Consider the following 14,208-nt stretch of genomic DNA (forward strand, 5'->3'; position numbering starts at 1 on the left):
TAATAAATAATAAAGAAAATAATAATAATAGTAATAATAATAATAAAGAAAATAATAATAATAGTAATAATAATAATAATAGTAATATCAATAATAATAATAATAATAAATTATAATAATACATAATAATTAACATAATGTTGAACAGTAGTAGTAATAAATATTACATATTATTATTATTGTTATTATTAATAAACTACTAATTATTATTATTATAATAAAAATAATAATGCTAGTAATAGTAACAATAATAACGATTAAAATACTAACAGTAATGATACTACCACTAATAATAATGAAATTAAAAAATAATAGTAATTTATAATTATTTTAATAATAATTAATTAATTTAATAAAACTAGTAATAATAACAACAATTTAATAATAATAAAAATTAAAATACTATATAATTCTACTAAAAATATTAATTATTAATTATTTTAATAACAATAATAATAATAATAATAAAAGTTATAACAATAATAATAAAAATAATAATAATAGTAATAATAATAACAGCAATAAAATAATACAGATAATAAAAATAATGATAATAATAAATAAATAAATTAGTTGTTTAATATTAATTTTCTTTCCCTGATTAATAATTTTAGTGCACATTAGCTTGTATCTGTGTGCTGATGTCCCTCCTGTACAGAGACGATCTTTTCTCTCCCGTTTTTTCAGAGCAGATTATTTATTCTGATGACCTCTCCCTCTCTGTCCGTGCATCATTAACCCCTGTGGTCCTCCCATCATCATCATCATCATCTGGCTCCCGTTCTTCCATCTCCCCCCTCGTTCCTCATCCTGTATTATTCCTCTCATTTTAATAGCCGTGCACGATGAAATGTGGATATTATTCAGCGATGGTACAGATACCGGCGCAGGCCCGACTCACAGGAAACGGCGGAGAGAGAGAGAGAGAGAAGATACGGCGGAACAAAGTTAAATCAGAAAAGTGGAGTGGATTAGCGCTGAATTAAAAGCAGAAGTTAATTAGCGCTCCCAGCAGAGCCGCTTTCAATTGAAAAATCCTTTCACCCCTTCGCTCAGCCTCGTCCGGGCTGAATACGGGAATTAACGTCATCGCTCAGACAGCGGCGTTAATTCCTCCAGCGTGGATCAGATAAAGAGCCGCCAGTCTCAAATCCTTTAATGTTGCCCGACATCTCCGGCTCCTTTCAGCTCAGCGTCTGGGGACCGGAGCGCTCGCTTCAGTCCGTCCATCACAACTTCTAAACGGGTGTGTGTAAGTGTGTGTGTGTGTGTGTGTGTGTTGGGGGGGGGGGGGGGGGGGTGCTGGAGTGGTGCCGTGGGTCACCATTACCTCATTTACCAGTCAAAACAAAGAACCAGTCCAGAGGAGATGCTGGTAATGAAGACGACCTTCTGTCCTGGAGTCTCTGCTTTAATTATCTGAGCAGAACCAGAGAGAGCGACTCTTTCACACCAGTTAGGTTTAATGCTGCATGTGTTTCCTACCCAGAGTCCAAGAGAGCAAAATTCAGCCTGCTTTCTGTGTTGAAACACAATATTACACCCCCCCCCCCAGCCACCACATACTGATTTATCTCACTATTATAAACTGGAATGTTCCTGTGACCCAATATAAGCTGAAATAACATCAAAAAATTATTACAACTAATAATAATAATAATAATAATAAATGAATAATAATAATAAAATAATAATAATAAATGAATAATAATTAATAATAATAATAATTAATAATAATAATAAAATAATAATAATAATAATAATAATAATAAAATAATAAAATAATAATAAAAAAATAAAAATGTTAAAATAATAATAATAAAAATAGTGATAATTATAAAAAATAAAATAATAATAATAATAGAAATTAAAAAAAATTTATAAAATAATTATAAAAAATTAAATAATGATAATAAAAGTGATCATAATAGACAATAAAATAATATTAATAGTTGTGACCATAATTAAAAAATATTAATAATAATAATAATAATTGATAAAATAATAATAATAATCATAATGATAATAATAATAGTAATAATATTAATAGTAATAATAATAATAATAACAATAATATTAATAAAATTGATAATAATAATAATTATAAAATTGATAATAATAATAATACAATTTATGATAATAATAACAATAATAATAAAATTGATAATAATAATAATAATAATAATAAATTGATAATAATAATAATAAAATTGATAAAAATAATAATAATAATAATAAAATTGATAAAAATAATAAAAATAATAATAAAATTGATAAAAAAAAATAATAATAATAATAATAAAATTGATAATAAAATTGATAATAATAATAATATTAACAATAACAATAATAATAAAACATGCTATAACTACGTGCTTCCGACTTTGCAGCAACAGTTTAGGGAAGGCTCTTTCCCCTACCAGCATGACTGATGAAAAGCTCAGTTTAAAGAAGCTGCACAGAGCCCTGACCTCACCTCCACTCAACAGCTCTGGGATGAACCGGAACATCAACAGATTAATCAGTGCCCAGCCGTACTGACCGAAGAGGCGTGAATTCTCACAGATGTGCTCTTAAAGTCTTGTGAGAAGCTTCTCAGATGAGCGGCTGTCGTGGGCCTGCGGGCTGAGAACCAAAAACCTCTTTTCTCGCCGTTTGCTCGGTGAAGTTTGAAGTACGTCGGCGTTTTTTAAGTCCTCGACTCGGCTGCACTGTGGATCTGAGCGGCGATGTGAAAATCTGTGGCGTTTAATGAAGATTTCTGGCCCTCCTGCCACTTCTCCGCCATTATGCCTCGTTAGCGTGGAGCACCGGTGCTAATCGAAGTACAGCTAATCGAACTCAGCTGCAGAGACGCCCCGCTCGCCCTCTTTCAACCGGAATCGGAGAAATGAGGGTTTTATATTTTATAGTACTGGAGGGGAACCGGAGTGTGTGTGGGGGTGTCGGCGGGGTGCAAAGGTAAAACCAGGTAGCTGGGAAAAGCGAACACAACCGCAGTATCTCTCGCCGTTTCTGCTAGCTGTGTGCGTAGATAAGAACTTAGCGTGCTGGTGCAGCTAGCTGGCGAAGAAGTTTGCCAGTCTCTCGACTAGCAATCACGTTCTGATTGCTAGCCGCGCTGGCAGCGTTCGGGCGCGTTGCGATTCGTACGCATGCTCCGTTAAGCGCGCACCTGCTAACCAGCCGTGTTAGCGGCGTCCCGCTGAGCCGTGTTTGCTCTCCTACGTAAACACAGGTGCCCAACGTGCCGATTACACACGATACGGACAAAAGTATCGGGACGCCCCGCCTAATTACCGGATTCATGCGTTTTACCACGACAGTCGCTAACAGGTGTAATGAATCAGTCATATAAAGGGAATGATGTCCTATTAGTGTGCAGCAACAGTTTAGGGAAGGACCTGTTCCAGCATGAACAAGCTCTATATAAACTCCAGTTTTGGAATGAACCAGAGTGGACAAACGCTAGATTGTGTGTGTGTGTGTGTGTAAAAGAGAGAGAGTGTGCGTGTGTGTTTGAGAGAGTGTGTGTGTGTGTGATAGAGAGTGTGTGTGTAAGAGAGAGAGAGTGTGTGTGTGTGTGTGTGGTGAGAGAGAGTGTGTGTGTGTGTGTGTGTGTGTGTGTAAAAGAGAGAGAGAGTGCGTGTGTGTGTGTGATAGTGTGTGTGTGTAAGAGAGTGTAAGAGAGTGTGTGTGTGTGGTGAGAGAGAGAGAGTGTGTGTGTGTGTAAAAGAGAGAGTGTGTGTTTGAGAGTGTTTGTGTGTGTGTGAGAGAGAGTGTGTGTGTGATAGTGTGTGTGTAAAAGAGAGAGAGAGTGTGTGTGTGTGTGTGAGAGAGAGAGAGAGAGAGAGAGAGTGTGTGTGAGAGAGAGAGAGAGAGAGTGTGTGTGTGTGATAGTGTGTGTGTAAAAGAGAGAGCGTGTGTGTGTGTGATAGTGTGTGTGTGCAAAAGAGAGTGTGTGTGTGTGAGAGAGAGAGTGTGTGTGTGTGTGTGTAAAAGAGTGTGCGTGTGTTTGAGAGAGTGTATGTGTGATAGTGTGTGTGTAAAAGAGAGAGAGTGTGTGTGTGAGAGAGAGTGTGTGTGTGTGTGTGTGATAGAGTGTGTGTGTGAGAGTGTGTGTGTGTGTGTGTGAGAGTGTGTGTGTGTGAGAGACACTTATTCACATATTCACACACACACTTATTCACACACACACACACACACTCATTCACACTATCACACGCACACAATCTCTCTCTCTCTCACACACACACACACAAACAATCTCTCTCTCTCTCACACACACACACACACACACACACACACACATTCACACACTCTCTCATACACTCACATACACATTCACACTCTCGCTCACACACACACACTCAAACTCAAACTTACACACACACACACACTCACTTACACACACAGTGTAGGTGTTTAAAACCCTAGCAGCCGCGCTCCCGGTCCCTCTCTCTGACGTATCCGCTTCCCCTCTCTCTCTCTCCCCAGCGCCGGCGTGGGCAGAACCGGCTGCTTCATCGTGATCGACGCCATGATGGAGCGCATCAAGCACGAGAAGACGGTGGACATCTACGGTCACGTGACCCTGATGCGGGCGCAGAGGAACTACATGGTGCAGACGGAGGACCAGTACGTGTTCATCCACGACGCCCTGCTGGAGGCCGTGACCTGCGGCACCACCGAGGTGCCGGCGCGCAACCTGTACGCCTACATCCAGAAACTCACCCACATCGAGACGGGCGAGAACGTCACCGGCATGGAGCTGGAGTTCAAGGTAACGTGTTTCAGCCACGCCCGGGCCTAGCACAGATACAATTACGCAACAGCATAGGGAAGGCCATCTGACAGGGCTGCACTTTAAGATCAATCTTGAAGCCAAGCATTCTTGTTCAGCGAAGGCCAAACGTTCCCACAGAACCCCGATGGGGGGAGACCTCGGTGCTGTGAAATAAATAAATAAATAAATAAATAAATGAATAATAAATAAATAAATAAATAATAAATAAACAATTAATTAATAAATAAATGTATGAATCAATAATAAATAAATTAATAAAATAGTTAAATAAATAATGTAATTAAATAAATCAATAATAAATAATTAAATATATAAATAAATAATAAATAAATGTATAAATAAATAAATATTTAAATAAATAAATAAATAATAAATAAGTATTTAAATAAATAAATGTATAAATAAATATGTAAATATATAAAAAATAAAGATATAAATTGATTAATTAATTAATTAATAAATAAATGTATAAATAAATATTATTTACTTACATATAAATAATAAATAAATAATTAAGTAAATAAATAAAAAGCTGATCTGATTGGAGAAGAAGCGCCGTTGTTGTTCACGTCGTACATTTTACAGCGAGCGCCGCACTCCCTCGACCAGGACGGTTATTGGTCGAGATGGGGGAGGTGACGGGGTACGGCGGGGTGGACGGCGGGTGGTCGGCGTGTTTGGCTCGGTGCCGTTTTCGGGGCTTGGCTCTGCCGAGCGCTGGCGTCCTTTCTCTGGACTTTACTGCTGCTGTACAGACAGCGTGGGGCCTGTGGTTTCCTCCACTCCACTCAGCTGCTGTTTTAACATGGCCGCGGCCCCACAGACCCCCCGGGGCCCCTCCGTCCTCCTCTCCGATTCTCACACAGCAGGAATGAGGTTCATTTATTAAAACAGCAGTTTTAACAAGATGGTAAAAGAATTCAGCAGGTAGGTTTTATTTCCGGGTTAATAACTGGCGCCTGGTCGCCCGAGACTCAGCGAGTAACTCCAGCAGAAAATAATGAACGAGGGTTTAACACGTCGTCTCTTTAATCTCCAGGACGTCTGACGTCTGATTTACAATAAATGATAATAAAGCTTCTATCAGTGACTGAAATAAGATTATTAACTACGTGCCAGCAGGTCTAACACACACACACACTTACACACACACACACTTACACACACATAATTTATTAATACATTTTAAAAAAATTTAATAATGTAAATGGAAGGATGGATTTATGAATAGGTCAGTGTTTAGATGGAAGGATGGAGGGACTAACAACTGATGAATGGATGAATAGATAAGAGGTTAGATGAGCCATTAAACTGAATGATGGCGTAATTAATGAATTCATAGACAGAAAGATTGTAGGAACAAATGAACTGATATATGACTAACAGATGGATGGATGGATGGATGGATGGATGGATGGATGGATGGATGGATAGGCCAGTTGTTAGATGAGCCATTGGGTGGACAATGGTTGAATGACTAAAGGATGGCTGGATAAATGGATGGAGGGCTGGATAATCTGATGAATGACTATTATGAATGGAAGGTTGTATGGATGGATTAATGAATGGATGTTATGAATGAATGACTAAAGGATTGATGGATGGATGGGTTAATGGAGGAACTGATGAATGAATAGCTGGCTCAAGAATGAATAGATGGATGGATGGATAAATGGATGGATGGCTGGATGGATGGGTCAGTTGTTAGATGAACCATTGAATTGATGGATGGATGGACAGACAAATCGGGTGACTAGATAAATCTGATGGATGGCTAAATGTATGAATAGGCCATTTGATAGATGAGCCATTGGGTGGATGGATGGATGGATTTAACTGATAAATGGACGGATGGATGGATGACGGATGGATGGATGACAGATGGATGGATGGATGGATGGGTCAGTCTTTGGTGAACCTTTGAATTGATAGACGGATGTATGGACAGACAGACAGATCGGGTGACTAGATGGATGGATGAAGTTATGGCTGGATGGTTGGATGAATAGGTCAGTTGTTAGGTGAGCCATTGGGTGGATGGATGGACTGATAAATGATAGATGGATGGATGGATGGATGGATGGATAAATAACTAAAGGATGGTTGGATGGAAGGTTGTATGAATGAATTAAGTGATGAATAAACTGATGGATGAAGAGACCACTATAGCAGTAAAACTTTAAATACTGATGATTGACTAATGGATGGAAGGATGTATGGATGACTAAATGAACTGATGGATGGATGGATGGATGATGAGCAGTAAAACTCTGAGTGCTGATGAATAGATGGACAGATGAATGACTCAAGGATGGATGGATGAATGGAAGTTATGAATGAACTGATAAATAAACTGATGAATGAATTAACTAATAAATAAAGAGACGACTTTATCGGTAGAACAGTAGAGCAGAGTACTGATGAATAATTAATGGATGGATGGATGGTTGTATGGATGAATGAATGACTAAAGGATGGATGTATGAATGAATGAAGAGACCACTGTAGCAGTAAAACTCTGAGTACTGATGAAGAACAGAACCATGCTGGAGAACTAAACCCACGCTCTGATTCCTCTCTGGTTCCTCTGTTTAGCGTTTGGCGAACACCAAGGCTCACACGTCACGCTTCATCAGCGCCAATCTGCCCTGCAACAAGTTCAAGAACCGCCTGGTGAACATCATGCCGTACGAGTCCACACGCGTGTGCCTGCAGCCCATCAGAGGGGTGGAGGGTTCCGACTACATCAACGCCAGCTTCATCGACGGCTACCGGTGCGTACCGATGTGTGTTTATATCATCCATCACTTTGTAAAATAAACGATTAGGGAATTGGATACGATTCACATATTTGTAAGGAATTTCTGAATGTTACCATCTCCGGTCCCCAACATTATTGAAAGATGTGACGTTCCTGTGTGTGCAGGCAGCAGAAGGCGTACATCGCCACGCAGGGTCCTCTCGCCGAGACCACGGAGGATTTCTGGAGGATGCTGTGGGAGCACAACTCCACCATCGTGGTCATGCTCACCAAACTGAGAGAGATGGGCAGGGTAAGAGAGAGAGAGAGAGAGAATATTCTAACATTGTGGCAGCAGTTTAGGGAAGGCCCTTTCCTGTTCCAGTACGACTGTGAGGTCCAAAAGCACATAGTTTAATTACTGTGGAGAAACTACAGTGGCCTGCACATACTGTAGCCCTAATAAAACAATTGGAATGAATCGGAATGTTGACTGTGAGCCCGGCCTCTTTCGACTGGCTCTGAATGAGCACAAGTTTTCACAGACGCACTCCAAATTCTAGTGGACAGCCTTTTTTAGAACAGACGATGCTGTCACACACTGTATGGCCAAAAGTATTTGGACGCCTGAGTATCGGCTTGTTGGACGTCCCGGCTTGTTGGCTGGGCACTGACGCTGGTCGAGAAAGCCTCAGTCGACGTTCCGGTTCATCCCAGAGCTGTTGAGTGGGGCTGAGCTCACTTCTGGAGTTTCTTGGTTTTTAAAATGAGCTTTTCTTCATAGTACAAGAAAGGACCTTCCCTAAACTGTTATTACAAAGTTGAAAGCACATAATTTCCTTAATATGACTGATTTATTACACCTGTTAGCAATTTTATTATTATTATTATTATTATTATTATTATAATTAATTAATTATTATTATTAGTAGTAGTAGTATTATTATTTTATTATTATTATTTAATTATTATCATTATTATAATTATTAATTATTAATAATATTATTATTTTTTTTATTTATTATTATTATTATTATTATTATTATTATGAATATTTTTTATTATTTTATCACTATTATTATTATTTGTATTATTATTTTATCACTATTATTATTATTATTATTTGTATTATTATTATTTGTATTTTTATTATTATTTTAATTATTATTATTATTATTATTATTCTATCACTATTATTATTATAATATTATTAATATTATTATTATTATTATTATTTTTAATATTATTATTATTGTTGTTGTTTTGTTTTTGTTATTATTATATTTGTATTATTATTATTATTTATTATTATTATTATTATTACTTTATTTTTATTTTTATTATTATTATTATTATTATTATTATTGTTATTATACACTGATGAGCGTTTGTTTTTCTCTGTGCAGGAAAAGTGCCATCAGTACTGGCCGGCCGAGCGCTCCGCCCGCTACCAGTATTTCGTGGTGGACCCCATGGCCGAGTACAACATGCCTCAGTACATCCTGCGGGAGTTTAAAGTCACAGACGCCAGGGTGAGTCTGTTAGCTTGTGTGTCTGTCGGGCACCCGGCCAGGCCGATAGCAGAGCGGGACTGTAAGATGGTGCCACATCTGTACCGGGGTCGGACGTCACGTGCTCATTTCCATGCTTTGTTTTTGCTCGGCAGGACGGTCAGTCCCGGACGGTCAGGCAGTTCCAGTTCACGGACTGGCCGGAGCAGGGCGTGCCCAAATCGGGAGAGGGCTTCATCGACTTCATCGGCCAGGTGCACAAAACCAAGGAGCAGTTCGGCCAGGACGGACCAATCTCGGTGCACTGCAGGTACGACTCTGAGCCTTACCTGTGTGACTCGAGCTTCATAAAGACACGGATTGAACAGGGCACAAATTCCTACGGATATGTTCCAAAATCATTTCGAATAGTGATTCTGGAGATCTAATGAGCTGACAAGGAGGCGTCCACATATTTTGTTGTGTGTGTCCGTAGCGCTGGCGTGGGTAGAACCGGCGTGTTCATCACCCTCAGCATCGTTTTGGAGAGGATGAGGTACGAGGGAGTCGTGGACATCTTCCAGACGGTCAAGATGCTGAGGACGCAGAGACCAGCCATGGTGCAGACGGAGGTGCGACCACGTCACGCCACGTAGCATAGGTACGAACGCGAACTCACCACCATCCGAACTCATTCCCGACTGTTTGTTTTTCTTCTTTTCAGGATCAATACCAGTTCTGCTACCGGGCCGGACTGGAGTACCTGGGAAGCTTCGACCACTATGCAACGTAAGAGCGTCGGCGTGAGCGAGGGGCGGCGACGTGGGGGCCGTCCGAGGGTCACTTCTACTTCTGAGCCATACGAATTCCTGCTTGTGAAAAGTACTTCTTAAAAAAAAAAAAAAACTCCTAGTCTAAAAGACTCCGGACTCGATTTGTTTGTTGGGTGTGAATGAAAAAAAAAAACAATATATGAAATTATAGTATTAATAATAACGAAAATATAAAAGAAAAACCAGACGAAACAAGGAAAACTCCAGGTGGACCAAGAAACCCGTTTAATTCACCCCCCATGTTCCTTCAGACACCGGAACGCGGGACCCGCGGAGCCGTGGAGACGTCTCGGATTCACGAACGCAGATAAACGACATAAATAAAACAAAATAATAATAATCATTAAAAAGAGAGACAGAATCGCCCCCCCCCCCCCCGGAGCGACGTTTGATGACACGAGCGTGAGCCGAGACGTCGTGGACTTGCTTGCTTGGCATCACATGGACGACGAGGATCCACCGGCGGAGGAAGAAGGAACAAAACAGAAACAAAACAAAACAAAACAAACAAAAATAAACGAATATATAGAGACACGGACGTATGTAATAGTAATAACGAAACCCTCTTGTCCTGATGTTCGTCCTTCCGATGGCGGGGTGCAGAAACGCCCGAATAAAGGAGCTGCGGATTTAGTTTTTTAGTACTTGAGTACACGACTGAGCGACCTGTCTGTCTGCCTTTTATTTTGTTGGTTTGTTTGTTTTTTGTTTGTTTTGTTTGTTTATAATCAGAGCTCGCTCGGACTGTCTGACCCGACCTGACCCGAGTATTATCGACATATTGTTACGAACACGTCTGTATTGTATTCTTATTTTTACGTTCCGCTCATATCTGTCGTCCATGATCACACACTCACACACACACACAGGCGTGCACGCATACACACACACACACACACACACACTCACGCGTGCGCGGGGAACGTGGATATTTCGGGAGGCGCGTGGAATCAAAAGGGGAGGCACAGTATGAAGTTGCTGCTACGGAATATCTCAGTTCTTCCATGTTTATCAGACGAGCCTCTGAGACGAGCCCAGAGAGAGAGTAAAATATAGACAGAAATATATAAGATCACATATATATATATATATATACGTATGTAAATATTTATACAACATTAATAATGTATACTTATAGATAAATCATAAATACACACAGTATATCAGCTGTAGGGGAATGAAGAGGTGCTTGACTGGAATGCACATCGCTGGGGCAGAAATTCAGTGCATCTTTTCTCGTGCAATAAATAAACCGGTGTGACTGCGGGTGGGAGGGCGGCGGGCTGGCGTGCGGGCGGGCGTATCCGGGCATCCATCGGCGCCATCCATCAGTGTTTCCTCAGACTATCACGGTACAGGGAGGGCAAGGTACAAAGATGTTCCGGTTTTTGTTTTTCACATTTAGAGTGCCTTACTTATTATATTGCTGTTGCCTGTTCTCTTTCTCTAAATCCTCGTTTCTCTAGATCTGCGTGCCGTTCCAGTAGTCCCAGTATTAAATCCACACCTATCGTTCATTTCCATTCTGGATGATTATAGATTTATATTTATATTTAAATATATATATATATATATATATATGCAAGTAAATTGTACGATTCGATTCATCTTTAGGTTCCGTTTTGCCGTCGCCTCCCGTCGGAAGGATGAAGGAAAGAAAGAAAGAAAGAAAGAAAGAAAGCCGACCCTTGGTGGAGTAGTGGCGCTTTTAGATTTGGGACGGGCTCCTGGAAAGGGGCACACATGGGTGCGTGAATGGGGGGTGGGGGTTGGTCCTGGGTCTACACTATATGGCCAAAAGTATCAGGACGCCCCTTCTGATAACTGAATTCATATGTTTCAACCACAACAGTTACTCATAAAGGAATGATTTGGGCATGAGTGGTTAAGGTGCCGGACTAGCAATCAAAAGGTCACTGGTTCAAGCCCCACCACTGCCAGGTTGCAACAGTTTTGACTAAACGGGCACAAATTCCCATACGCAGACACCCTTAAGTCTGGTGAGAAGCTTCTCAGAAGAGCGGCTGTAGAGGGCGCTATATATTAGTAAAGTTTGTTTTTCGGTGTCCGAATACTTTTGGCACATATAGTGTAATAAAATCACACAGGGCTCCTGGAAAGGGGCGCACATGGGTGCAGGAAAGGGGGGGGGGATGCTTGATCTACACAATATGGCCAAAAGTATTAGGACACCCCGTATAATTATTGGATTCATGTGTTTTGGGGGCATAGAGGGCGCTATATATCAGTACCGTTTGCTTTTCAGCGTCCGAATACTTTTGGCACATACAGTGTAATAAAATCCTACAGGGCTCCTGGAAAGGGGCGCACATGGGTGCAGGAAGTGGGGGGGTCTACACTATATGGCCAAAAGTATTAGGACGCCCCTTCTAATATCTGAATTCATGTGTTTTAACCATAACAGTTACTCACAGGCAGTTGTAGCCTTGTGGTTAAGGTACCGGACTAGCAATCAAAAGGTCGCTGGTTCAAGCCCCACCTCTGCCAGGTTGCCAGTGTTGGGCTCTCGACCAAGGTACTTAACACTTAAGTCACTTTGAATGAACTTACAGTACTGTGACAGTATACAGTCTTAAGGGCCTTGCTCAAGGGCCCAACAGCAGCAACCTGGCAGTGATGGGGCATGAACCAGCGACCTTCTGATTACTAGTCCAGTACCTTAACCGCTAGGCTACAACTGCCCTAATCTCAAAAGAGCGGCTGTTGTTCTAGCTGAAAAGATCACATAGAGGGCGCTATAGTTTAGTATTAGTACAGTTTGTTTATGGCAAGCTCACGGTCAGGCGTCCGAATACTTTTGGCACATACAGTCTACGAAATATATTATTAGTGTAATAAAATCCCACAGGGTTTCTTCTGTTCTTCCTCCCCGATACGTTCTGATCGATTCCCGAAATTTAGGCTCGAAATGCACACACAGTTGGAATTAGGGAATAGCCGCTGACTGGTTTCGTACGTAGGGGGCGGGGTTTGCGCGTTTCGTGTTGGCGTGGGAGGCGGGGTCAGCAGTCACGCCAGCTCGGTCGGACTGGGTTGTCGGGGCTGGTTTGCGAAAAATCTTGACAATCTTGCGAGCGATAGAGCTTCTAATTATTTTATTATTATTATTATTATTATTGTTTTGAGGTCACATGACATCGTTTTGCGTTATTGTTTGCGTGTGTGTGTGTGTGTGTGCGGTGCGGATGTGCATTCCAGGCGTTTTTGTTTCCCTTGTCGTATTTCCGACGTGTCACGTTTTATTTACCGTCAAGCTACCGATCGCTCACGTGTAGCTTCGAATACACCGTGTCAGCGCCATCTAATGTCAGACTTATGTAACTACGTGTCAAATCCCTTTTTTTTTTTTTTTCATTTTTCCCTTCGTGTTCGGTTTGGTTATGCACGGGAGGCCCGGCAGACGGCCGGCGGAGGCCCGGCGGGAGGAATTGCACTTTCTCTGTCTTTGTACTATGCACTGCCCTATTGATTCTATACCCAATAATGTATTACTTGAACACATCTGTATGAAATCTCCTTCAGTCAGTGTGTGTCTGTAAATAACACCAACCGTGCGGGATACAGATGAGGGGGGGTACGGTTGTATGGGGTGCAGGGTGGGGTGGGGTGGTGGGGGGTATACAGTGTCAATCCAAAAACAAAATAAAGACAAAAAAACAAACAAAAAAAAACAAGAAGTTTGTGGCAAAAAAAGAAGAGCATCCTGTCTGGTGCCTCAGATCTTCTCTCGTCGTCCACATGGTCGGTTCGGTGGGTCGTTCTGGAGACGGAAATAAATCCTGACGTTCTCTGCTCTCTCTCTCTCTCTCTCTCTCTGTACGCCTTTAATCTCTCTAATCTCCCATCTCTGTCATGTCCGGATGCATAGATCGAAACGATTATAGATTGAATTCAGTTGTATAGAAACACACGGCTTGTTTTTTTAAAGAAAAAAAAGAAAAAATTACCTCTGACTGGTCGTCAGCGTCGTTTCTGTCGGTTCCGTTTGTATTATTATTATTTTTTTTTATTATTATTACTGTTCTTATTTTTCCTCTCGGAGCGAATGGAGTGCTTTTTATTTTCTTACTTGGGTTACGCCGGCGGCGGAGGACGTCTGAACGACGAGCGGATCTTTACAGACTCGAGGTCCATTTGTTATAAATCAGATTCTATTAAAAAATGTACGTGTTATGAACCACTGTCTGCGTTTTCTTCTGCGTTTTTATTATCGTCCTGCTTATAAATAATAAAATAAATAAAATAATAAAATAAATATAACAATAATAATAATAATATAAATAAATAAATAATAATAATTAAAATAATAATAATAAT

The 14,208-nt window shown here is 40.5% G+C and overlaps 1 protein-coding gene across 19 annotated transcripts in view; it reads left to right on the top strand.

Annotated features, from left to right (window-relative positions):
* Positions 1-11,132, top strand: part of LOC134327068 (receptor-type tyrosine-protein phosphatase delta-like) — a 469,775-nt gene extending 458,643 nt beyond the window's left edge. For all 19 annotated transcript variants that reach the window (XM_063009137.1, XM_063009145.1, XM_063009142.1 and 16 more), the window contains 7 exons: positions 4,498-4,783; positions 7,403-7,581; positions 7,734-7,860; positions 8,954-9,079; positions 9,214-9,368; positions 9,534-9,669; positions 9,762-11,132. In XM_063009137.1, coding sequence (XP_062865207.1) covers positions 4,498-4,783; positions 7,403-7,581; positions 7,734-7,860; positions 8,954-9,079; positions 9,214-9,368; positions 9,534-9,669; positions 9,762-9,830 — 1,078 coding nt within the window. In that variant the 3' untranslated portion in view covers positions 9,831-11,132. The remainder of the gene's footprint in view (positions 1-4,497; positions 4,784-7,402; positions 7,582-7,733; positions 7,861-8,953; positions 9,080-9,213; positions 9,369-9,533; positions 9,670-9,761) is intronic.
* The last annotated feature ends 3,076 nt before the right edge of the window (positions 11,133-14,208 follow it).

The sequence above is a fragment of the Trichomycterus rosablanca genome, chromosome 14 (assembly GCF_030014385.1).
Source record: "Trichomycterus rosablanca isolate fTriRos1 chromosome 14, fTriRos1.hap1, whole genome shotgun sequence".
In the NCBI taxonomy this organism is placed as follows: domain Eukaryota; kingdom Metazoa; phylum Chordata; class Actinopteri; order Siluriformes; family Trichomycteridae; genus Trichomycterus; species Trichomycterus rosablanca.